This window comes from Cibotium barometz, chromosome 20, assembly GCF_041138505.1.
Source record: "Cibotium barometz isolate CiBa-2024 chromosome 20, ASM4113850v1, whole genome shotgun sequence".
NCBI lineage: Eukaryota > Viridiplantae > Streptophyta > Polypodiopsida > Cyatheales > Cibotiaceae > Cibotium > Cibotium barometz.
The window spans coordinates 37,991,120-38,015,542 of record NC_141065.1 but is presented as its reverse complement, the minus strand read 5'-3'; the positions used below and the strand labels follow the sequence as shown (position 1 = coordinate 38,015,542).

Here is a 24,423-nt window from a genome sequence, read left to right as displayed (position 1 = left end):
TAGGTGGCTTAAAGAAAAGAATCCAAGAAATAAGGTATGACTGTGTTCTTAATGTCAGATATTATCATTGTTGTAACTACAGGGTTGTATTGCATCCTGACAAGGAAAATATTAATCCGAATATCCATCCAGCAAAGCAATTTAAACCTCTGCTTACATCAAGAATGGCAAAGGAAATTTTGTAAAAAAAGAAGTTCAAGGTGGTTAAAAGAGATATAATAGAACAATTTGTCAGTAGTAATGCAGTCTCCACAACAGAAATACAGGATACTATGGCAGTAATGGAGTCAGTCGAAGAGGTTACAATGCTATTTAGAAGTCACTATCTTCAGTTTTTGATGCCAAGGGAATCAAAGGGAAACTCCTTCCAACTCTTATAGACATGTGGATATTTCGGGACAAGCTGAATGCAGAGGTATTACAATACATCGGTAAACCCTACCACATTGAAGAGGAGTTCAATGGAGAAAGTGGCAGCATTCAATACAATTAATTCAATAATATATTCCTAGATATGGAGCTTTTGCAAAAGAGAATGGTAGAGTTCTATGACATCACTTACGAGGAGACAGGGGGTGTGCTTCAATTTGTCATCAAGCTTGATGAATGTGAGATTATCAAAATAAAAAATGTAGAAAGAGTGACAATAACACTAATGAAAAGAGCACTCAATAAATGCATGAAGGATGATAATCCGCAATATTTCAGCGTGTAATCTGAAACAAATATATGGTGGCTAGGATCATTTGAGGTAAATCATATTTCATTTATCTACAGACTTGTTTTTCTCTTGTTTAGGAAGAAAGTTGACATTATCTATTTATCTGGTATAGGTCAAGAAAGAAGATCATGAAACATTGTTTTGGGTGTTTCATCATACAACCATTCCTAAATTGATTAGCGAACAGATAAAGGGAAACAGAATCATTAGCGTCGACAACAAGGGAGACTTCCAAGTTCAGTGGCATCTTGTAGGTGACCTCAAGACACTCAAGTGCTTATTCAATTGCAGCAAGGGAGCTAACGCAAGGTCGCCCTGTCTTTATTGCATGGATTCCGCAAAAGAGCTAGACTCTAAGTGGTGGAGAAGACCACCAAACCGAAATTTGATTGATGAGAACTTTCACCGTGTATTTGAGATTCCTGTCATCAATGTACATATTTGTACCCTTCATGCGTTGTGCCATATCATTGAGAAATTGGTGTTTCTCTACATTGGATTTGCTTGGAAGATAAAGAAGATGCCAAAGAGAAAAGAAGCCCTTTGCTTGGAAGATAAAGAAGATGCCAGAGAGAAAAGAAGCCCTTTGCTCGTTGGAAAAGGTGTTGTTTGAGATTGGACTACATGGAGGGAACGTTCGTATTCTGAAAGACACTAAGAAGTCAACCAATGAGAAGGATGTACCAAATGAAACCATCAATTTGAGGTGTTAAAGCAAGAAGATTTCTATCAGAACCCCTCCACAGTCAGAAACACAAAAGCACCAAGACAGGAAAAGTGTATAAATCAAACTACATTAGAAGAATCAAGTACGAACAATGGAAAAATCTCCATAATGCAATCAAAGATCAAGAGAGTGAATCAAGGCATGCAAAGGCAGAGGTTTGGCGATCAATTGATGTTCTTTTCAGAATGTGTGACAAAGTTAATTGGACACAACAAGATAAAAAGAGCTTTCAAGACAACCTGCAAACTTTTAAAAGAGTCATGAAGATAGCTTGGACAGATTCCAACATAACACACTACATGGTAAGGTTCATGATTATGTTCTTTTAGTTGACATGCACAACTGATTGATGCACAGCTGATTCTCTCTTTGTTGATATGGAGCATATTCTCTACAACCATATTCTCTCTTTGTTGATATGCAGCATATTCTCTCTTTGTTGATATGCAGCATATTCTCTACAACCATATGCCATTTTTGATCCAAAAATATGGAAACCCTAGTACTTGGAACACTCAAGGGATGGAAAAGTCACACTATATGGCACGGAATGCATATTTCAGGCATACACAACATGGTGGAGGAAGGAGAAAAAAAAACAACATGCATGAAGTATTCCAATGGTTCGACTGCTATAGAATACTCCAACAACTACATAGGAAAGAAATCTTAAAGTCGTCTAAGATGCTTCAGACACTTAGAGATATAGAAAAGAGAAAATAGAAAAGATCCGAAGCTTTTAAAAACTCAAGTGCTATCCAAGCACAAAACAAAGAGAAAAAAAGATTTATGTAAATCACCGCTAGATTAATAGAATGTAATGATACAAGAAATTTTTGAATACAATCTCAGGATTCTCTGTCCTGAGTAATTTATTGGTGTACTGGTTGCCTGAATCTAAGTAGAAAATGTATGGGACATCAAATTGGTTTCATATAGTTACTCCAAACACATTTATGTCTTCTATCTTTCTACCATCCTATGTGTGTATGTACAACGCGCCTATGTGGTATGGGACACTTAGACTCATCTTACATACGTTTGATTGGTTCACTGCATATGTATTTTGTGTAAATCTAGTCTTCCACACCAATCACAAAGCCCTCCTCTCATGCGTTTATGCAACTGTATATCGAGGACACCCGTATATGTTTATACTGTGGGCCTCCACTGTTTGTTTTAGTTGGTTCGTATGGAGGGGTGATTCCCGAGGTACTTATGCCTGGCAAACATGTGTGTGGCTGTCTCCACTATTTGTTTCAGTTGGTTCGTATATGGAGGGTGATTCCCGGGGTACTTACGCTGGCAAACATGTGTGTGGCTGTTATTTGATTATTTGTGGGTTGTCTATATCTCAAGACGACGACGGGATTAATTGATGTGTTCAATTAATTATTTAACTAACGTGGATAGCATCTGAGTATAGCAACGAGAAGTGCGAGGGTACCGATTGAGATGTCGCACTGCATAAGATGTGCAAGGGTACCGATTGAGGTGTCGCACTATATGAGGGTACCGATTGAGGTGTCATATTCCTGGTGGATTGAGAGGTGGTGTGAAGATGATCATTTTTCTTTTGTATTAAACTTTTTGTACATGTTATTTTTTATTTGATAATCACTACCAATATTGGTGTCGCATGAGTTTTCTTGATTGGTATTCCATGTTCATAAGAACCTCTGAGCCATGCCTTTGTGCCTTTAAGCCATGTTCAAACCTCTGAGTTTACCTTGCAGTTATGACATCAATAATCTTGTTCTCTCAACATTTTTCTTACACAACTAAGGACAATTGCTTCCTCAAACGGGAGGACTGTCAGGTATATATTTTATCATATTTTTGATGAATTAATAATCATACAAAAATATGTTGGATTTAATTTGTGTAGGATTCAGCTTAATGGAATGTGCAAGTGAGCACAAGATTAATATATGTGCAAATGTGCACAAAGTTATTTTATGTAACAAGGCCCATTAGCAATTACTTTTGGGCAAAGGTTTTTATTTGTACAAACCTTAGGGATTTTGATATGATTAAAAATATGTAAAGCAATATCCCAAAAGTGGGAAAAGCAAGCCCAATTTGTACGCTCATCTATTCTTAACTCCTTGGGCTATTTTTATGAATAAAATTCTCTAAATACTCATGTCATGTTAGGGGAGCTACACGCTTGAGGGGGGAGATTGCACCCAATCTTGTCTTGATGGTGCTGCTATTCTATTTCCCTTGCCTTATGTTATGCTATGTTATTTGATTTCAATTTAATTCAAGTCTTTGATTTAATTTTTTTATATATTTTATGAGTTTTTAATTATTTCTTCAAGAAGTACAAAAAGGGTCCCGTGACATTTTGTTAAGAAGAGGCACAACAATCTAAAGTATACAAGTTAAGAAAAGCCTCATATGGCCTTAAGCAAGCTCCCAGAGCATGGCATAAGAATATAAATGCATACTTGGTTATAAATGGTTTACACAGTCCAACTAAGAGTATCCTCTATTTAAAGAGGAGTAAAGATTGTTTTGGGTCATCATTTTATACTAACAGTATCCTCTATGTAAGAAGGAGTAAAGATTATTTTTTAGTCATCATTTTATACGTTGCTGATGTGCTGCTCTCACACAGGCCCTAAATGAGGAGAAGCTTGCAGCCTTCAAGTCTGAAATGTCATTTGAGATGACAGATTTAGGCTCATTGTATTATTATTTGGGCATATAATTTATGGTGTAATGATGGTATTATGATGCTATAGTCAAAGTACACACAAAGGTTGTTTACGGTTTGGTCTTGAAGAATGTAAGCATGTTTTGTTGCACCAATTATAGAGATAGGTGCTAGGCTTAGTCTCAGGATGTAAGTGAACCATTTGATGCATCACGTTATTAGCATGCTATTGGGTGCCTCATCTATCTATGTATACGAGGCCAGACATTTAGTTAGGGTCTCCCAGTTGAGCAGGTTTATGCATAGTCTTGGAAGCATGGAAGGCTAAGTATTGTTGAGATATCGAGCTCATCTAGTGAGGCGGTGGACACTGATGACTCGCCTGGGGGATAGGCCCCACACTTACACCACTGGCATGGTTGGTGAGATCTTGGGTGATATACGGCCAGTGGGATGACAGGCTGTGTGACAGCCATTCTAGAGACTGGCATAGTTATAGCGCCAGCTCCGGGCGCGTCTGGACCTCCATTTTTCAGAAAGCAGGCGATTTCGAGCACTGCGGGTAAGTCATCGATTCTCTGCAGAACTCTGTTTTAAGTACTGCAGGAAGACAGATTGACTGTGCAGACACTGTGGGTGCTGCAAAGAGGTCTACAGTTGCCATTGGGTGTATGTATGCACATTGAGGTCACTGGTTGTGACATTTGAGTGGACTGGTTGTGACATTTGAGTGGACTGCAATACCACTGTGCAGAAAATACAGCAGTTGTGCAGAAAAAAACCAGAGTGCAGTTTCTGGTAAAATTGTGTGTTTGGCAAGATGTCTAATGATGGCATAACACAGATTGTGGCTGAGAAGCTGGATAAGAATAACTTCCATGCTTGGAGATTCAGGCTGACTAATTTCCTGATGGGAAAAGGCTATTGGGACTACATAGAAGGTGAACATGAAGAGGCACCGGAGATACCGGACATAAATCCTACTGCTGCAGATGTGAAAGAGTTTAAAGACTGGAACCAAGGAGCCAGGAAGGTTATGTATTGGCTATCCATTAGTATACAGGACACCATGATTGGGCACATTCAGGATGCCAAGTCCCCCAAGGAGGCGTGGGACACCTTGGTAAAGCTCTATGAAACAAATACCAAGGCACGTAAGATACAGTTGAAGAATGAACTTCATACTGTGGAGAAAAAGAGCATGTCTGTGAATGACTTTGCGCTGAAGATAAAGGGTATTGTGGAATCCCTTGGGTTGCATCTATTGGTGTGTCAGTAGATGATGATGACAAGGTGGAAGTCTGTTTACGTGGTCTCGGGCCACAATACAAGGCGTTCAAGACGTCTATTCAGACTCGGGAAAACATTCCCAACTTTACAGATTTGGTGTCTATGCTGATTATCGAAGAGAAGAACTTGGGTGAAGACCAACAGTCTTCACAAAGCAAAAACAGTTCAGAGCAACAGGCCTTCTACACGAGTTCAGGAAGAGGACGAGGTAGAGGAGGCCGTGGACGCGGTCAAGGAGGTGGCCGAACAGGTAATCAGAATTATGGCCAGCAGCAGCAGCAGCAACAACAACAATCCCAGAATCAACAACAACAACAACATGCAGGTGGAAGAGGCAGATTCAGAGGCAGGGGGAGTCAAAGAGGCCGTGGAAATTGGCAAAGGCAATATAATGATGCACGTGAATGCTATTATTGTGGTAAGCCTGGACATGTGCAGTCAGAATGTTATAAGAAGCAGGCTGACATGCAAAATGGGAAAGTGCAGCAAAACAACTATGCATCCTCAAGCAGAAATAATGAGGATAATGAAAGGTTGTTTGTTATGCAGCATGTTGTGAATGCCATGTCTGAAAATGTTGATGCAGCACAAAAAGATAATGTATGGTATGTGGATTCAGGTGCTTCGAACCACATGACGAGTCATGGAGAGTGGTTCAAGGAGATGAAAAACCCGGAAAGACCAGGTTTTGTGGAAACAGGGGATGACACTGCTCATCCAATTGCCCACATTGGAGATGTGCCATTGTCTATGCAGGATGGTAAAGTGAATTACCTTGCAGATGTACTTCATGTACCGAACATAACAAAGAATCTGGTTTCAGTTGGCCAGATGATTGAGCAGGGTTTGCAGGTTCGGTTTAACCCTGATGGATGTTATGTTGAAGATTTTAAAGACAAGTGCAGGTTGGTTGCAAAAGGCAATAGAGTGGGCAGAATGTTTACGTTGGATGTAGACATGCCTGAGATGAGTGCTGCGATGTTTGCAAATGGTTCAGGAGTTGTTGCAGACACAGACATATGGCATAAAAGAATTGGACATGTAAATGTGCAGAGATTGAAGTCTATGCAGACAAAAGGAATTGTGACAGGGCTGCCAAAATTTAAAGTGGAAGGTATGCAGAAAATATGTGAAGCATGCCAATTTGGGAAGCAAACAAAGCATGTGTTACCACGTAACAGATATGTGAGCAGAAATGCACTAGATGTTGTGCATTCAGATGTATGGGGTCCTACGAAGACCGTGTCTATGGGAGGCTGCAGGTACTATGTCACTTTCATTGATGACCACACGAGGAAAGTGTGGGTATATTTCATGAAGGAGAAGAGTGAAGTGTTCACTCACTTTCAGAATTTCAGAGTTTTGGTTGAAAAGCAAACAGGGAAATATGTAAAGTGCCTAAGGTCAAATGGAGGGAGAGAGTACTTCTCCAATGAGTTCTCTGAATTTTTGAGGAAGAATGGTATTCGGAGACAGTTTACATGCAGATACACTCCGCAGCAAAATGGAGTTGCTGAGCGGAAAAACAGGCACATTGCTGAGATTGCGCGAGCATTGATGGAAGAGAAGAATATGCCGCATTGCTATTGGGCTGAGGCTGTTTCTACAGCAGTATACATCATGAACATGACTCCAACTGCAGCCATACATGATGTAACTCCAGAGGAGAGGTTTACTTGCAGAAAACCAGATTTGTCTCATTTGAAAGTCTTTGGATGCATTGCATATGTGCATGTGCCAGATGAGCTGAGAACTAAGCTGGATCCGAAAGCTGAAAAATGTGTGTTTATTGGATATTCCCTTGAGCAAAAGGGATACAAGTGTTATAACCCTGCTACACGTGAGTTGAGGGTAAGCAGGGATGTTGTCTTTGATGAGATGAGCAGCTGGTATGCTGCTGAAAAAGAAGCTGTTGGGGCTGATGTGAGTGGAAGTGTGGTTGCACAGAATGCAGGTCAACAATCACAGTCTTTGAGTGGACCAGGAGAGTCCTCATCTAGTGGATCTGTTGATAGACCATGGAGTGGCAGGCTGCGTCATAATACCAGTCCTGCAAATGTGATTAGTACATCACGTAAAGGAAAAGAGAAAGTGGTTGAGCCCCTTGGTATGCCTGACATTTCTGCAGGGCATTCTCATGTTGATGGAGAGTCTAGTGGCTCAGATATGAGCCTTGATGAGGAGCTTGGGATCCCAGCTATGAGAACACCTGGTGTAAAGAAGGCTATGGAAGCCATGAATGAGAAGCTGCGAAGATCTGGGAGAGTGAGAAATCCTGTGCAAAGATTTACCTATGATGGTTATGTGGCACATCACTATGCATATATGGCAAAGGTTGTGCAGGTTGTTGAGCCCACATGCATTGATGAGGCTGTTGGAAATGTGTGTTGGGAGAAAGCTATGGATGAGGAGATGGATGCACTATATGGAAATGAAACTTGGGATTTAGTGCAATTGCCAGAAGGCAAGAAAGCCATTGGATGCAAGTGGGTGTACAAAGTTAAACATAATAGTGATGGAAGCATAAACAGGTACAAGGCTAGATTGGTAGCCAAAGGATATGCGCAGACATATGGGATTGATTATGAGGAAACTTTTAGCCCAGTTGCCAAGATGGCAACGGTGAGAGTTGTGATAGCAGTGGCTGCGTCAAAGAAATGGTCTTTACATCAGATGGATGTAAAGAATGCATTCTTGCATGGGGATTTGCAAGAAGAGGTGTATATGTTGCAGCCACCTGGTTATGAGGATGTGGGTCACCCCGAGCATGTTTGCAGGTTGAAGAAAGCCTTGTATGGCTTAAAGCAAGCACCAAGAGCATGGTCTGACAAGATTTTTGAATATCTTGTCACTATTGGCTTTCATGTAGCCAATGCAGATTTCTCATTGTATGCGAGACATGGTGATAGAGGGGTTGTGCTTGTTGTCATCTATGTAGATGACTTGATCATTACGGGGGACCATGATGCAGAGATCTTTGATGTAAAGATCTTGCTTAGATAGAAGTTCGAGATGAAGGATCTGGGGGAGCTCAGATATTTCTTGGGCATTGAGGTGATTAGGTCACCACATGGTATTGGATTACTGCAGAGACAGTATGGCTTGGACATGTTGTCCAAGTATGGTATGACAGGCTGTAAGCCTATTTCTGTGCCATTGGATTAGAATGGCAAGTTGAGTGCAGATTCAGGAGAGATCTTGGAGGATCCTACTATGTACAGGAGCATAGTAGGAAGTTTGATCTACATGACGATCACCAGACCAGATTTGAGCTATGCTGTTGGGTTGGTGAGTCAGTTTATGCAGGTTCCACGGAAACCGCATTTGGATGCAGTGAGACGCATACTGAGGTATGTGAAGTCTACTTTACATTGTGGACTATTCTATGAGACTGGGACAGAGATATGTGTACATGGGTACACAGATGCTGATTGGGCTGGTAGTATCTCAGACAGAAGATCTACCAGTGGATTCATGTTTTCTTTGGGGAGTGCTGCTGTGACTTGGAGCAGCAAGAAGCAGCCTACGGTTACTCTATCGAGTACGGAGGCCGAGTACAGAGGAGCTGCTATGGCAGCATGTGAGGTAGCTTGGTTGAGAAAGCTACTTGCAGATTTGGGTCTATCAGTGGATAGACAAGTTGTCATTTTCTGTGACAACATTAGCAGTATACAGTTGGCCAGGAACCCAGTCTTTCATGCTCGTACGAAGCACATAGAGGTCCACTATCACTTCGTCAGAGAGAAGGTCTTGGCAGGAGACCTTGACCTTGTTTATATCAGCACAGAGGATCAGGTAGCTGACATCTTCACCAAAGCATTGGGTACAGAGAAGCTCCGCAGATTCAGGGCTTCGCTTGGTGTACATGAGATGGAGTTGAGCTCGAGGGGGAGTGTTGAGTCTAGTGAGGCGGTGGACACTGATGACCCGCCTGGGGGATAGGCCCCACACTTACACCACTGGCATGGTTGGTGAGATCTTGGGTGATATGCGGCCAGTGGGATGACAGGCTGTGTGACAGCCATTCTAGAGACTGGCATAGTTATAGCGCCAGCTCATTTAGTCGGGTTCACACTATAGAGAACCCGTGTATGTATTTGGTTGAGTACCTTTCATATTATAGTGTACTCTTATCTTGTATATGGGTTGTTGAGTGTTGAGTAGAGAAGAAGAAGAAGATTTTTCAGCCTCTCACCTTGTGTGTTCTCTATTAGGGTTTTGTGAGTGAGTGTGTGTGCTTGCAGAGCTCAAGCTCTCTTCCCCCCTGCATCTTTTCAAGTATTCACATACTTACGGGGCACTTAGTCCCTTGGTTTATTCTATGCTGAAGGGGGTGATGTTCATCTGTATGCTTTCAGTGATTTTGATTAGGCTATATGTTATGACATGCGAGTGTCACTAGTAGCTTTTTCTTTCATCTTGGTGGTTCATGTATAACATGGCTCAACAAGAAGCAACCAATAGTGGCCACTTCAAGCTATGAAGCTAAGTACATGGTAGCTTTTATTTTGACTATGGAGTGTGTATAGCTCAGATGCCTTTTGGCAAATCTTGGTGGTGTGGATAGTAGTCCCCCACATCCATCTTCATTGACACAGTGTATTAGCCATTACGAGGAACCCAGTGTTTTATACTTGCACAAAGTACATTGAAGTGCATTAATATTATGTCAGGGAGAGACTCATTGAGAGATTAACCTGGCTTATGTCTCTACACATGACAATGTGGCAAATATGTTCACGAAGACTCTCTCACGAGAGAAGCTCGAAGCTTTTTTTGCAAAGCTTTGGGCTTATTACTGTTTGGAGATTGATCAGCCCCCACATGATCCCTATACATATTCACACTCTAAGGGAGGATTTATAGCATTTATATGGCAGTGATGTGTGGATGTAAGATGATAATGGGCCAGGGTACTTTTTTCCTCTTTAGAAGGTTTTTTTCCTCAATCATGTGTATGCACTCTTACGAGTATATAAGTGATACTTGTACTTCACTTATTCTTATTAATCTACTATGAGTGTTGTGCTTCCATCTATCTCTCCTTGCTTACTACATCTATGTGTGTATTGCTACATTGATCTCCACTCCAACAAGGGGATTTGTGGCATTTATATGGAAGTGATGTATAATGGGTCGGGACACTTTTCTCATGAGAATATGTATGCACTCTTATGAGTATGTAATTGACCTTATCATGTCACTTCACTTGTACTTTACTCATTCTCATCAATCTACCTCGAGTGTTATGCTTTCATCTATCTCTCCTTGCTTGCTACATCCACCACGGGTGTGTTGCTACATTAATCTCCACTCCAACAATTATGCAAGATGTCCATGTGGCATCCTACTACGGCAGTAGCGTAGTACTAGGAAGGGCTCTTGAATAGATCTTGAACATTCTTCAATATACTCTATAATCTAGTACGAATGCATCTTAGTTAGTACTAGGAAGGGCTCTTGAATGCGCTTCTTTAATCTATTATGGAAGCATCTTAGTAGTAGGAAGGGCTCTTGAACATTCTTCAATATACTCTTGAACACTCTTCATTATAGCCAATAATCTATCCTTCCAAGACCTAGTAGAAACCATTTCAAGCCCCCAAAATCACATGTGAACTAGTTAAGGGTGTGTGACTATGAAATCATGCACAAATCCACCTTCCCAAACTTTGTAGGCTCGTACTAGAGAAACCACCATGCCCAAAATCACTTGTGGGCCCGTTAAGGGTGTGACTATGTAATCACACACAAAATCCACCTTCTAGATTAGGAGTCTAGCACTATGTGCAACTAGCATAATGTGATAACTCATGCTTGTGCCAAAATTGGCAAGGGGGTGTATCTATTAGAGTCAACTCTAAGGGGGGGTGTGTCTATTGGAGTCAACTCTAAGTAAGTTTGTTGGTGGGCAACTCACTTAGAGATTCCACCTATTGGCCTTTGATAAGACCATAACACTAAGTATCTTGAGTCACTCATCATCTCCCATCTTTTTGATTCACATAAACATGAGTGGAGTTTCTTGTCTACATAGTTGCAAGCATTATGGGGGAAATCCTTATCTTTGATCTCTCGATATTGATTGTGTCCACAAATGGGGCTAGGGAATGTTCTTCTAGGGGATTCTAAGCAACAATTGTAGCAGTAGAGGCATGTGTACTAGTGGACGTAGATTGTCTCTTAGGGAACTCATGCTTGGGATGCCCAAGAGTATGCCAAAAGAAGCACTGGTGTTTTTATCAGTGTTTGTTGTTGTAACTGTGTTGTTGGACAATCTCCCTCCTCTTATGCCCTGACTAGTTTTGGTCTAGGGTCAATTGTAGTTGCACCCCCTTGGACTTGGAGCCAGTAGCTTCTATGGGCTGGGAGTGGGAGACACTTGGATTGTGTGGCTTAATTAACTCTATGGAGGTGGCAAGCAATGATGACAATGAAGGGTTGGGTTTTCCAAGGTTGTACTTCATCTCCATGTTTTGGGTGAGTTGTACAATGACCGCAAGTTTGAAGGGCTGTGATGCCCTCCAAAGGCTTCAAATTTCAGCACTGCTTCACGACATTGAAAAAACCATTCGAGTGGAAACTCAACCAGTAGAGCAGTGAGCATGACTCTCTCAACGTCCAACAGACTGAAATAGGAAATAAATTGGTAAAACCAAGAATATAAAAAAGTTTCCATCCATCTTACCGTCGTCGTACTTACTCAATTGAATCGTCTCAAGTAGTGTCGTGGTTAACGACGTCAATGCCTGCCGATTTTATTGAAGAAACGGTGCTTGAATGAGGGGCTGAGGGAACGCCAACGGCTGTTCGTGGCCACGTGTTGGGCGGTCCTGGATCCACCTACTTCACAACCTTTTATTAAGGATTTCACACATGTTACACGTGTTTGGCTGGTCCTGGTGTGTGGGTTATCTTGAATGCATTCGTGTGTACCCACTTCAGGACCTTAGTAACTAGTCCTTAATCCTTGGCTTTTTACCCTTTTTCTCCACATTGCCAGTCACCTTTTATTAAGGTCGCCTTGTATTAAGGTTTTCACACATAGTACAACAGGTGTGCACCCTAGTACAATAGGTGTGCATGTGACATAGTGCACCAAGTAGACTCCCTCATACAAAAATGTCCATGTGGCACCCGTACAACATGTGTGCATGTGACGTAGTAATGCACCAAGTAGACTCCCTAATGAATTTTATATAAAATGCTTAACAACATTCTCATGACATCAAATAAACTGATGATGAGAAAGCTTAAGAAACCCATGCCACACTCCCAACAAAAGCTTGAATGACCTTTCACAAGGAGGTACCTCCACCCAAGACCGACACAAGTGGTGGTGGGGGTAGGTAAAAGAATACCAAGGGCCATAAGACAACTTTCTCTAAGGAACTCAATGAAATGGCCTTGTTTCTTTGAGAAAAGGGGGACCTCCTTACAAAGGAGGTCCTAGTGACCAAGGCCAAGCGACTGTTCACACAAGTCTCCATAAAGCCATAAGACCAATCTGACTAGGCCAAAAGGTTAAGGGATGAACTTGGTGGCAAGTAAGTCGACAACTACCAAAGCCCCAACGTAAACGACGACCATAACTAGAATGGTCGCTCGGTAACAAAATTCCTTGTCAAGTAAGTTTTGGCCTGCACGAAAAGTGTAACGATCTGAGCACTGACTTGAAGAAAGTTTCAATGATATAGACATGTCTGTGAAGATGTGGACTCCTCGCACCCAAACAGAAAGACCCTATGAAGCTTATATGTCCCCGAAGGTTAGCTTCGAGCTCATCTTGCACAACTTAGGTGGAAGGCGAAGATGTTTATAGCATGTATATAAAAATTAACATATATGCTATGTTACATAGCTAAAAATTAATCTATCATGTGTAACAACATATTGCAAGAGATGTTAAATCAAAAAATCGTACCAACTTGTCAATATTGCGACAATATATCTACTATCAATTATTTAAAAATAGAAATGTTATCTACTATCAATTATTTAAAAATAGAAATGTCATACCAACAAGGATGAGTAAATAATGAACATGGGCATGAAGCTTTAAGTACACTTCACAATCGATATAGTGTTAATAATGAAAATGAAATGAAACCATCATGACTTTAGCTTCCTTAAATAATATTTGAAGAAGAAGTGGTAACTTATTGTGGATAAGCAATAGAGATACTAACTTCTCTTCTCTAAAGCTCTATATCTCTATATTTTATTATATAAAAGAAGAGTTTCACAAAGCTACCATATGGCAAGAATTTGGAGGTTGAGAAAGAGAAGGAGGAGGTTTGAGGAGGTTGGGATAGAATTTGAATTTGAAAGATTGGAAAGACGTGCAAAGCACACTTTGCACAGGTCAGCCCACTAGTTGTTTTCAAGAACCATGGATGACCAACTTTGCTCTCAAAAACCTTATGCGGAGACCGTGGACAGTGGGAGTGTAAAATCTTTATTCCAAAACTCTTACAAAATGTGGAACTTTATTCCAAAACTGTTAAAAATAGGTAAGCAAGTACCTACAACGACAAAGCCAACAAAAGTTTCTACTCTACCTAGGGTCACACCTTTACACGGGCCACACCTTTAATTTTTGTACATAGCATAAGAAAAAGGACAAGGTTAAGAGTATGATTGAATCAATTCTTTTCATGATTGGAAAGTATTATAAATAAAAATGCTAATGTTCGAGATTTTAGAATTTCAACTGTTCGAGAATTTAGAATTTCAACCTGTGAAAGAGCTAAAAAAAAATCAACCGCGCGTTGGCACCATCACTATATCTCATAGTCCTCGAAGTGAAAAACACGTTTAGTACACCGATATTACTCAGATTCTCCAGACCATGACAAAACATATCCTATGGTCCAAAAAAGAAAAAGAGAAACGTCCTGTTTTCAAAAAAGTTCGTCGTGCATATAATCATCAAAATTCCACAAATATATAACTAGAACAAAAAATCAAATAAGAGCCCACCAAACAAAACAAAAATAATACTGAATTCTTTTTTTTTTTAAAGCAACTGTGTCAGGGAAAAAAAAAAAGAGGGGGGAGGGGATTTAACCCCTTGTTGCTGCGCAGTTGGCCTTGGCCAATCCAAGGCTGGAAGTTTGAAGGTTATACTCAACCCAATAGTTTTGCTGCTGGTAATTGCCTATAATGTTCATAGGAAGGGAAGATCCAGAGCTTGCAAAGGCCAAGCACATCAGAATATCATCACCATCCACAGCAGCAGGGTACAGTATACTCTCAGGCCCCAGCTCCAGCTCCGCCATGCCCACAAAGTGAAAGGTTATCGTGGGCACCTTAGGAAGCTCGCTTGCTGTCGTTGGTATCTTGTAACACAGATCAGACCCTGCCCCTTTTGATGCAAATGGATGTAAATGCGCAGTCTCCTTCACTAGCATACCCAACACTTCCCTATACACAGACCTCACCAAGTGTGTCACTGCTGTCCCAGAATCAAATATTGTCCCCCCCATCCCCAGCTCAGAGGACTTCAGGGCATAATTAGGAACCTTAATCATGCTCTTCCCCACACTAATCCCTTGTAACCCTACATAATAGTATAAATCACCCAATGGACCATACGGTGGCAGCAAAGGTGTGTAGCTGAGCTTCGTGGGCATCTTGTAGTCACCGAATTCAATGATGCCTGATGAGTTTAGGTTTATGAATCTGTCCGGGAGACAGTAAGCAAACTTGTTGGGAAGCTTAGGCTGCCCAGTAAGAAGTTGAGATGTGAAAGAGAAAGGGCCAGCGTTGAGGCCGATGATGCCAGATGTGGGAACAGGGACAGCGTCTAGGTCTATCACGGCACAACCAAAGACAAAGGGCTTGGTAAAGTGTTTCCCAAAGTTCAAAAAATCGATGGATATGTAGCCTGCATCCATAGAGCCATCACCATACTGCAATTGAAAGATGCAGAAGCCTGTGGAGTTGCTGCAACCCCCTGTGAAGCCCAAGCTCTGAGAGCAAAGAGGGGAAGAGCATGAGACTTTCTCATAAGAGGAGGACTTGTTAAAGGCAAAAGAAGGCCCCCCAGAATCGCTGCATACTTTGCAAGGTGAGCACTGAGACCATGTGAGCTCACTGCCTGTGTCTAGTGTAAAAATGAGGTTCTGAGGGGGGTTCCCCACTGGGAGAGTGAGGTAGAAGTCCCCTACATTCTCATTGAGATAAGAAAACGTGCCCACCACTGCTCCTCCACCATTGCCTCTACTACCATGTCTCCTCCTTCTTTCCTGCCTTTCAATCCTCCCCCTCATAGCCCTACCTGAGGCCACAAACTCTCTCAATGGCATACCTGGTGGCAAGTCACTAGGGTCAGCCTCTTGGGTTCTCACCAAGGAGCTTTCTGCATCTCTATGAGTCAAGGAGAAGCTCACAGACGATGATGATGCTGATGAAGAAGAAGAAGAAGAAGAAGAAGAAGAAGAAAGTGGCAACAAGCTTAGCAAAATCAAGGCAAATACTACCACAAAGTCATGCAGCAGAGCCATGGAGACCTGTGAGAGAGAGAGCGCGGAAATATCAGGCGCCCCCACAGTGGAGTGTCAAAATGGAAACTGCAAGGAAAATGCAAACACACTCCATGTTAGCTTGGAGCAAACGGCTATGACAAATGTCAGAGCAAAATCAAACCCATGAGTCCCCTCCATGGTCCGCGTGACTCCAGTCGTGAGCACTGAGCTATCCTTTTGCTTAACCATGGTCAAGTTCCCTCGCATGACGATGAAAACTTGCAACCGAACCCCCATGGGACATAATTGCCCAACCACTACATCTACCATAGACTCAAAAACTCTTGAGCTATCCTTTTGCTTAACCATGGTCAAGTTCCCTCGCATGACGATGAAAACTCGCAACCGAACCCCCATGGGACATAATTGCCCAACCACTACAACTACCATAGACTCAAAAACTCTTTCCAAAGGCCCTCTCAAGGCCAAATACATGAACATTGATGATTGTACAATGCAACCTATCATACACATCAACACACCATCTTTATTGCACTTTTTCAGCCAATCGGAAGATGCCACCTATGATTTTATGGTCCTTAACAGTGCTCGAAAAAAATGGCATTCTAATGTATTTGTACCAGAGCCAGAATTAAGACAAATCGGTAGAGGTTTTAAGTAGCCCATATTTTAAGGAATTATTATTCATATATATTCGTTATAAAACCAGCATATTGTAGAGATTTCGGAAACAAAAACCAGATAGATTTAGGAACTGTCCTTATTATGATTAGTTGAAAAATATTCTTTTTTCAAGCATTGGTCCTTAACTTTTGTTTCGAAGCCCTCCCCAAACATTTGGAGAGAGGTTGGTAGCATTAGAAGCCCTCCCCAAGCAAGGAGGATGTGCTTCGTTGCCCTCTCCCAAAATTGGAGGCAATTTGGTGTCATAGTCTCCACCACCACAACTAAGTCATAAACTGGTGGGCCTATCACTTATGGTCTCTCATAAATGGCAATAACATGGAGTGAATTCAGGCTTAATGAAATAGAATTTAAGCATGTAGATTCCCAACTAAAATGCATCAATCTCTTTCAAATGCCAACAAGTAAAGGAACTTTTATATTGATGGTAGCTTTTGGCAAAGAAGTATGAGGGGATAAGGCATGCAAACACGTTACCCCTTGCCCACTCCATTGTAAGAGTCCCAAATTTTACCATCTTTTTACTTTAACAACCACAACTTTATCTGGTAAGTTGCATGCACGGCATAAGAAAACCACTCTTTCACTTTTTACCTTTAAAGTTCATTTTCTCACTTCCTTTCACATAGACTGATTATCAAAGGCACCTAATTTTATCATGTTTCAAAAATATTGTTCTTTCTTTAAGTTTATCAATCTCATGAACATAACTATACACAATGTTGCTTCAAATTATAATAATCTTGCCTAGAGTAAATTATCAATCCATGGACCCCTTTGAGGTAGTATGAAGTAAAAAGGATCAGTGTGATAGATCAATAATAAAGATGAAATCAAGGGGAAAATATTAAGAATCAATTACGGTATTAATGATGATAATAATTCATTGTTTGAAAAAGAAACTTGTAAACAACAATGATCAAGATGCCATCTTGACTACTAAGTCTTTGAAAACTATGATCAACATGCCATCTTGACTAAGTCTTAAAAACTATGATCAACATGCCATCTTGACTAAGTCTACCCTACAACATCATATATTATTGTATGTGTCTACAAATCCCCCCTCAAAGATTTGGTTGAAGTACTTTGGAAACGTCTCAGTAATACATAGGGCACCTAAAGTACCATGGTTGCACAAATTCATCCATCAAGATATAGCAACCTATGGGGTAACACATGAATAACAATGTCATTTTACAACCCCCCTTGACATTGTTGTAATATCTCGAATCCCCAAGCCATGTCGATGACGTATGAAAAGTGGAGCTGACAGGCTTTTAGTGAAGATGTCCGCCACATTGTCCTGAGTGGAATAATAGATGAGGTCAATGAAGCCATCCTGTATACAATCCCGAACATAATGATAGTGATTTTCAATGTGTTTCATGCGGGCATGAAAGACAGGATTCTTCCCAATGGCAATGCAACTCATACTGTCACAAAAGATAGAGCTGGCCTCACCATCCTGTGCATGATGTAAATCATACATAAGCTTCCTTAACCACATAACCTCTGTAGTGGCTGCATTTGCGGCTTTGTATTCTGCTTCACTTGAGGAAAGAGAAACACGATCTTGCTTCTTACACTGAGCCAAGATATGCATGCTGAACCCAATGAGAAGCAATATCCGCTTGTTGATCTTCTATCATCCATGTCCCCTGACCAATCTGAGTCCGTGAAACCACTCAAAGAAACATCACAAGCTGAAGCATAATGCAATCCAAATGAAAGAGTGCCCTGCAAATATCTGAGAACCCTCTTGGCTGCATTCCAATGTGTGACTGTGGGACAATGCATGAACTGACTAAGCAACCCTATAGCATAGGCAATATATGGCCTGGTAGAGCACAAATAGATGAGGCTCCCCACTAACTGCATGTAAAGTGTGCCATCAAACTTCGCAGCTGTGTCATGCTTTATAAGCTTGTGGCCTTTTTCCAATGGAATTTCCACAGGTTTGCATTCTTCCATCTTAAACTTCTGCAAGAGACCTTTAGCATACTTTATCTGTGACATGCATATCGCCTCCTAGGTCTACCAAAACTCAATGCCAAGCCAATAATGCAATAAACCCAAATCTGTCATATCAAAGGTCTGACATAAGGCGGCCTTGATGGCTGCAATTTGTTGTGTATTACTTCTAGTGAGTAATATATCATCCACATAAAGAACCAAAATCAGCAAATCTGAATTTTCTTGTAGAACATAGAGGTTAGACTCTATATGTGTGTTCACAAAGCCTTGGGATAGCAAATACTGATATATCTTGTGATACGATGCACGAGGTGCTTGTTTGAGCCCATATAACGCCTTGCGTAGCCTGCATACCTTGTGCTCTTGTCCCTCAACCTCAAATCCTTGGGGCTGCTGCACATAAACCTCCTCCTTCAAATCTCCATTCAAGAAGGAAGTCTTCACATCTCTTCACATCCATCTGAAAGACGGGCCAACCATAACGTGCAGCAAGAAAGACGACAGAACGAATGGTAGTCATCTTGGCTACCGGAGCAAAAGCCCCCTCATAGTCTATTCCCTCTTCTTGAGCATACCCCTTGGCAACTAACCTTGCCTTGTGCTTCTCAACAATACCATTTGCATGATACTTAACCTTATAGATCCATTTTGTGCCAACAACATTCTTCCCAATTGGTATATCAACCAAATCCCATGTGGCATTCTTCTCAATGGAACTAATCTCTGATTCCATGGCCTTCTGCCATGTGGGATGTCCCTTTGCATCCTCAAACTTTTGAGGCTCTAATTCAGTATCCATCTTTGTTGTGGTTGTCCTGGTTCTCCCTAAAACTGGCTAATCCTTGCTGTCTCTAAGTGTCAACCGTGCCCATTTTGGAACTGAAATTTTTGCTTTACCACTGGGTGTGGCATCCTTTACAATACACGATGGTGGTAATGTTTCCAAACATGTGGCTGAACATGTGGCTGTCAGTCCCCACTAGCTGGCTGCCCATCTGGAACACTTGAGGGAGAAACACCCTCAACATGTTGCACCAATGTTGATGCACCAATGTTGAACTGGGTGAGGAAGAAGAAGCAACCTGTGGAGAACCCATCATCCTCAAACTCAATTATATCAAGAGGTACATCATCATCATATGGTGGCAAGTCCACATTGACTGGCTGCATTACTTCATTCTCTGCAAAAGCAACATCTTTGCTTATGATAACCTTTCTAGTAATAGGATCATAAAGACGAAATCCTTTACTTTCAAGGCTATATCCCATAAATATGCATTTGACACTCTTGTCATCAAGCTTTGTTCTGTGTTGGGCTCGAACGAAAGCATATGCAACTGATTCAAAAATTTTGAAAGTGATGAACCTTGAGCTTGTACCCATGAAATGCCTCAAATGGAGTCTTATCAACCAAAGCCTTAGTTGTGCATTTGTTCAAAATGTAGGTGGCTTTAGTAATGGTCTCTCCCGAGAATCCCTTTGAGATCTTCTTATATTTTAGCATGCATCTAGTCATCTCCATGAGTGTCCTATTCTTCCTTTTCGGCAATAGGATTATGTTGAGGTGTGTATGACACTGTTAAATGATGCTTGATGCCACATTCCTGCAAGTACCCCTCAAAGGCATCTGCTGAAGTGTACTCTCCCCCTCTATCTGAGAACAAAGTGTTTGTATCTTTGAATTGGTTTGATTCTCAACCATAGCCTTGAATATCTTGAACCAATAAAATATCTGATTTAGGCTATGGTTTGATTCTCAACCATAGCCTTGAATATCTTGAACCAATAAAATATCTGATTTATGCTTCATGAGGAAAAGCCAAGTGAACCTGGAATGATCATCAATAAAGATAACAAAATACCTTGCCCTCTATGAGTAGTCACATTCATGGGGCCACACACATCACTGTGCACTATCTGCAATGCTCTTGTTGCTTTGACATCTCCCAAATGACCATCTTGTTGTTATACAAGTAGGTCAATGCCCTGTGATGAACATGGCCAAACCTTGCATGCCATAAATCACCCTGAGAAGCACATGATACAGCCATGGCATGCTGAATATAGGGCTGAGCATCAAGCTTGTACAACCCTTTCTCATAAAAGTACCTGTAGCCACAATAGCATAGCCCTTCTTCGGATCCTTAATCTGGCATTGGCCATCTTGGAACTCCACCACCATGTGTTGGTCATGAGCAATGGAAGAAACTGAAATGAGATTCTTTTTCAAATCTGGTACATACAAAACATCACGGATGTATTGTTTCTTCCCTGAACCATCCAAAAGAATAGGAACATGTCCCACTCCTATGATGTCTTGTGTAGCGTCATTTGCACAAATCACATGTCTGCCATGAACAGGTGTGATCTCCTCAAACAAATCTCTGTGGGGTGTCAGGTGCCTCGATGCACCACTGTCCAAATACCATGTGTCAGTAGTAGCCAAAGATGCATCAAGTGTCTCTGGCACTGGCTCAATAAGAGCATGGGCATGTGCACATAGCAATCACTGCATTCCCCCCTTGTGTCAATGATCTCATGATCCATTACACCAAAGGCAAAGTCCTTGTCATTCTGTGCATAGTGAGCATGAGATGAGGCATTTGAATTTTCAATCGGAGCAACAAAATTACTGTTTGTACCTTGCCTCTTCTCATTTGCTTCTTTTTGGACATTCTGCAATGTAGTGACCTAGCACCTTGCAGTAATTGCATCTGCCCTTCCTCTTTTGTCCTTGACTAGCATTATTGCTTGCATTCCCCTCATTCTTGGGCTGATATGCATGGCTGTTCTTTTTCTGAAAATTACCTCCCTTGGGCTGAAATTTGCCCCGCAATCAATGACAAAGCTTTATCTTTGTATGTGTCTACAGGATCTTCTACAAGGAATGCATGTGGTTATTTTGGAAATTGTTTGCTTATAAAGTCCATACTAATGTGCAGTAAAATCTGTGTGTGTGTGTGGGGGGGGTCAAAATGAAGCAAGTCTTAATTCTAGTCATGTAAAAACATTTCAAGATAAAATCTTGCATCTAGCAAAAAATGAAGGTAAATAAATCCACATTTATATGGTTTTTCTTGGCCATTTTGCATCGCATGTGATGATAATTTTCCAAATATTGTAGTAGTATTCGTTTTAAGAAGATGTAAAATTGTATGTCTTAAATGGATAAATGGTGTGTGCCACTAGTGTGTGTGTGTGTGTGTGTGTGTGTGTGTGTGTGTGCATGCATGGATGTATGTATAGAAGATTGTTTTGATTAATAACAACTCAGAGTAACCTCTACCAGTGAGAGTGTAGATACATGTAGCTTTCATGTTTCCAAAGCCCATCTTCTCCATCACTCTTGCTACAAAGGACCAATATAACTCTGGCATATGCTTTCTCTAATGGGAGATTAGTTGGGGGATTTGAGATCAGAAGGTATGTGAGACAGGGCTCCCCTTTGGCCCCTTTGCTTTTTGTTGTTAGTTCTCATCCATTAATAGTGGCTTTAGAAGAAGATGGAGGGAGAGGGATAGTGTCAGGGTTGAAGCTTAAAAATGGATAGCGGCTGATTATTCAATGTTTTACTAATGGCTCTGCTATTTTTTAAATCTAATGTGATGAGAATGTAAGAAATAATTTGCAGCTAGTTTAGCTTTTTACTGATGCATTGGTTCCAGATGTAATACAAATAAATTCAGGATCATCAGTTTGGTTGAGGAGGACAGATTTGACATGGAAAGATGGGGGTGTGAGGTCATTAAGAAGGGACAAATCATCAGACACTTGGGGTGCCTTTTGGGGTTGGAGTAACAAGGGAGTAACTAACAACAAGGAGTTGACTAATTGGGCTATTGAAAGGTTCTGTGGCACGCTGGAGAAATGGGAAGGGATCAAAGTTCCATTTCATGATAGAGTGGCTATTGTTAACACAGTTCTTAATGCCTACATTATGTTCCTTTGCATTATGGTAGAATTTAGAAAGTGTCATTGGAAAAAGATTATGGCCCCAATCAAAAACTTCATCTAGAGAAATTGCAATGATGGTAAGAAGGCATCTGCATGGCTGGCTTGGGATAAAGTTAGCCTACCCAAAAAGGTGGGAGGATTGGGGATTCTTCATTTGCCTACTCATGCTAAGGCTAGAGTTGTAATTGGCCTGTCTAAATGTCTTCAATAGGAAGGAATATGGACCAAGATGCTCAGACAGGTGGTGGAAGAATCTGAGGTTCAAATTAAACGCTAGTGGATTGGGTTGGATTGGAAGGATAAGCTGCTATCATATGCTCCTTTGAAAATTGTGAATTCCCCCTTTTGTAAATTTTTATTCCTGAATTGGAAAGAGGTGATGTGCTTGATAAAATGGGATGGGTGCACTAGGTCTTATGGGAACTCCTTTTTAAGCCTGAGTATTTGGTGAACCCATAGATTCAACCCCCCTCTGGCTCAACCTAATGTGAGAACATCTAGAAAACTAAACAACAAGAGGGACTAAGGAGACTAGGAGACCTCTGGGATTGCTCACAGGTGGGATGGAAAGAGCTGCATCAGATTAGAAGGGATTTTGGAATACAACATAGCGAGCTAAAGATTACAAATTTTGTGTTTGAAGAGGTTGAAAAAGGTTGGATCTCTACTGCTTACAATGGAACCTATTAGATGCATGATTGGGCCTGGTTCAATGGGTTTAAATTGGAGAGGTTGAAAAAGGTTGGATCTCTACTGCTTACAATGGAACCTATTAGATGCATGATTGGGCCTGGTTCAATGGGTTTAAATTGGATAAAATAACTACCAAGGCAGTATATGACAAAATGAGTAAGAGTGAAATTAATGTGAGATAATGTTACAAAATCTAGAAAGTGATGTGGTGCTTGAGTACTTGGATGAAGAGATGGAGTCTAATATGGGAACTACAAATTCCAGTAAAAGCTCAAACCTTTCTGTGGAGAGTATGTATGTTGGCTATACCTCTTGGGTTTAAACTGATTCAAAGGAATTTCAATGCTGGAGTATGTCCTAGATGCAAATCAACAATTGAAGATGACAAGCTTGCTTTTTGGGATTGTCTTGCAATTATAGGGTTTTGGGGTAGGATAGGCATGGGAGCTTGGGGGTCTAAGGATTTTGGGGAGACTGGTTACTAGGGAGACTGGTTACTAGGGAGACTGACTAATGGGGGAGGAGGCATTGATCTAATATTTTGTATTATAAGATATTGTTGTCTGTGGGGGGTTTTGGAACTCTAGGAATTTTCTAATATTTGATAAAGGGTTTAGCCAGAGGAGGATAGATCTGTGAGAGATGATGTTCAAATTTGTGCACTATTGTTGGTCTATATATTATATAAATAAGCTGAATGATAACTTGTTTGCTGAGTCAGTCTAAGTGTTACATGCAGAGATTAGTTGATGCTGGTCCTAGTTGATGGGATGTTAACACATACTAGGGTACCCTAACAGTTGCTAATTTGTGGTATGTGTACACTTGGAAAGATGGGAAGATCAAATATCCTAGATTTGGACCCAAAACTAAAAGGTGGTACTAAAAGGAGAAGCAACCGGTGTGTATACCTTCTTGGCCTTAATTGAAAACCCTTTGGGCAGGAGACTAGTGATGAAAGTTTGGGCTAAGGGTGACTACTTTAAAGAGCAAACTCCAAAGGGATGCACTTCTGACACTTTTGTTGGTGGATTGTATGCGGTTGGGTTACCACATATCTTGGGAGATGTCGTCTTTTGTATGGGAGGATGAGAGGTGGGATCTAATATGTGATCTACTGAATAAAGACTAGGAGTAGAAGTGGTGTTAGCAGTTTAAAAGGACTTGTTGTAGATGGCAGCTTTTGACATGTTAATATAGATATATATAATTATTGTTCCCCAAA

General features: G+C 41.0%; 1 protein-coding gene and 1 pseudogene across 1 annotated transcript; one reads left to right on the top strand and one right to left on the bottom strand.

Annotated features, from left to right (window-relative positions):
- The first annotated feature begins 382 nt into the window (after window positions 1–382).
- LOC147627839 (uncharacterized) lies at window positions 383–2,353 on the top strand (annotated as a pseudogene).
- Window positions 2,354–14,399: 12,046 nt separating this feature from the next.
- LOC147627838 (aspartyl protease family protein 2-like) lies at window positions 14,400–16,450 on the bottom strand. The gene has a single exon (XM_086814811.1). It carries the CDS (start codon window positions 15,906–15,908, stop codon window positions 14,466–14,468), a length of 1,443 nt encoding a protein of 480 aa, XP_086670937.1. The 5' UTR covers window positions 15,909–16,450; the 3' UTR covers window positions 14,400–14,465.
- Window positions 16,451–24,423: the final 7,973 nt, after the last annotated feature.

What these genes read in the sequence shown, in the direction of transcription:
- LOC147627838 (XM_086814811.1), bottom strand. Translation starts at nt 15,908, where the DNA reads ATGGCTCTGCTGCATGACTTTGTGGTAGTATTTGCCTTGATTTTGCTA.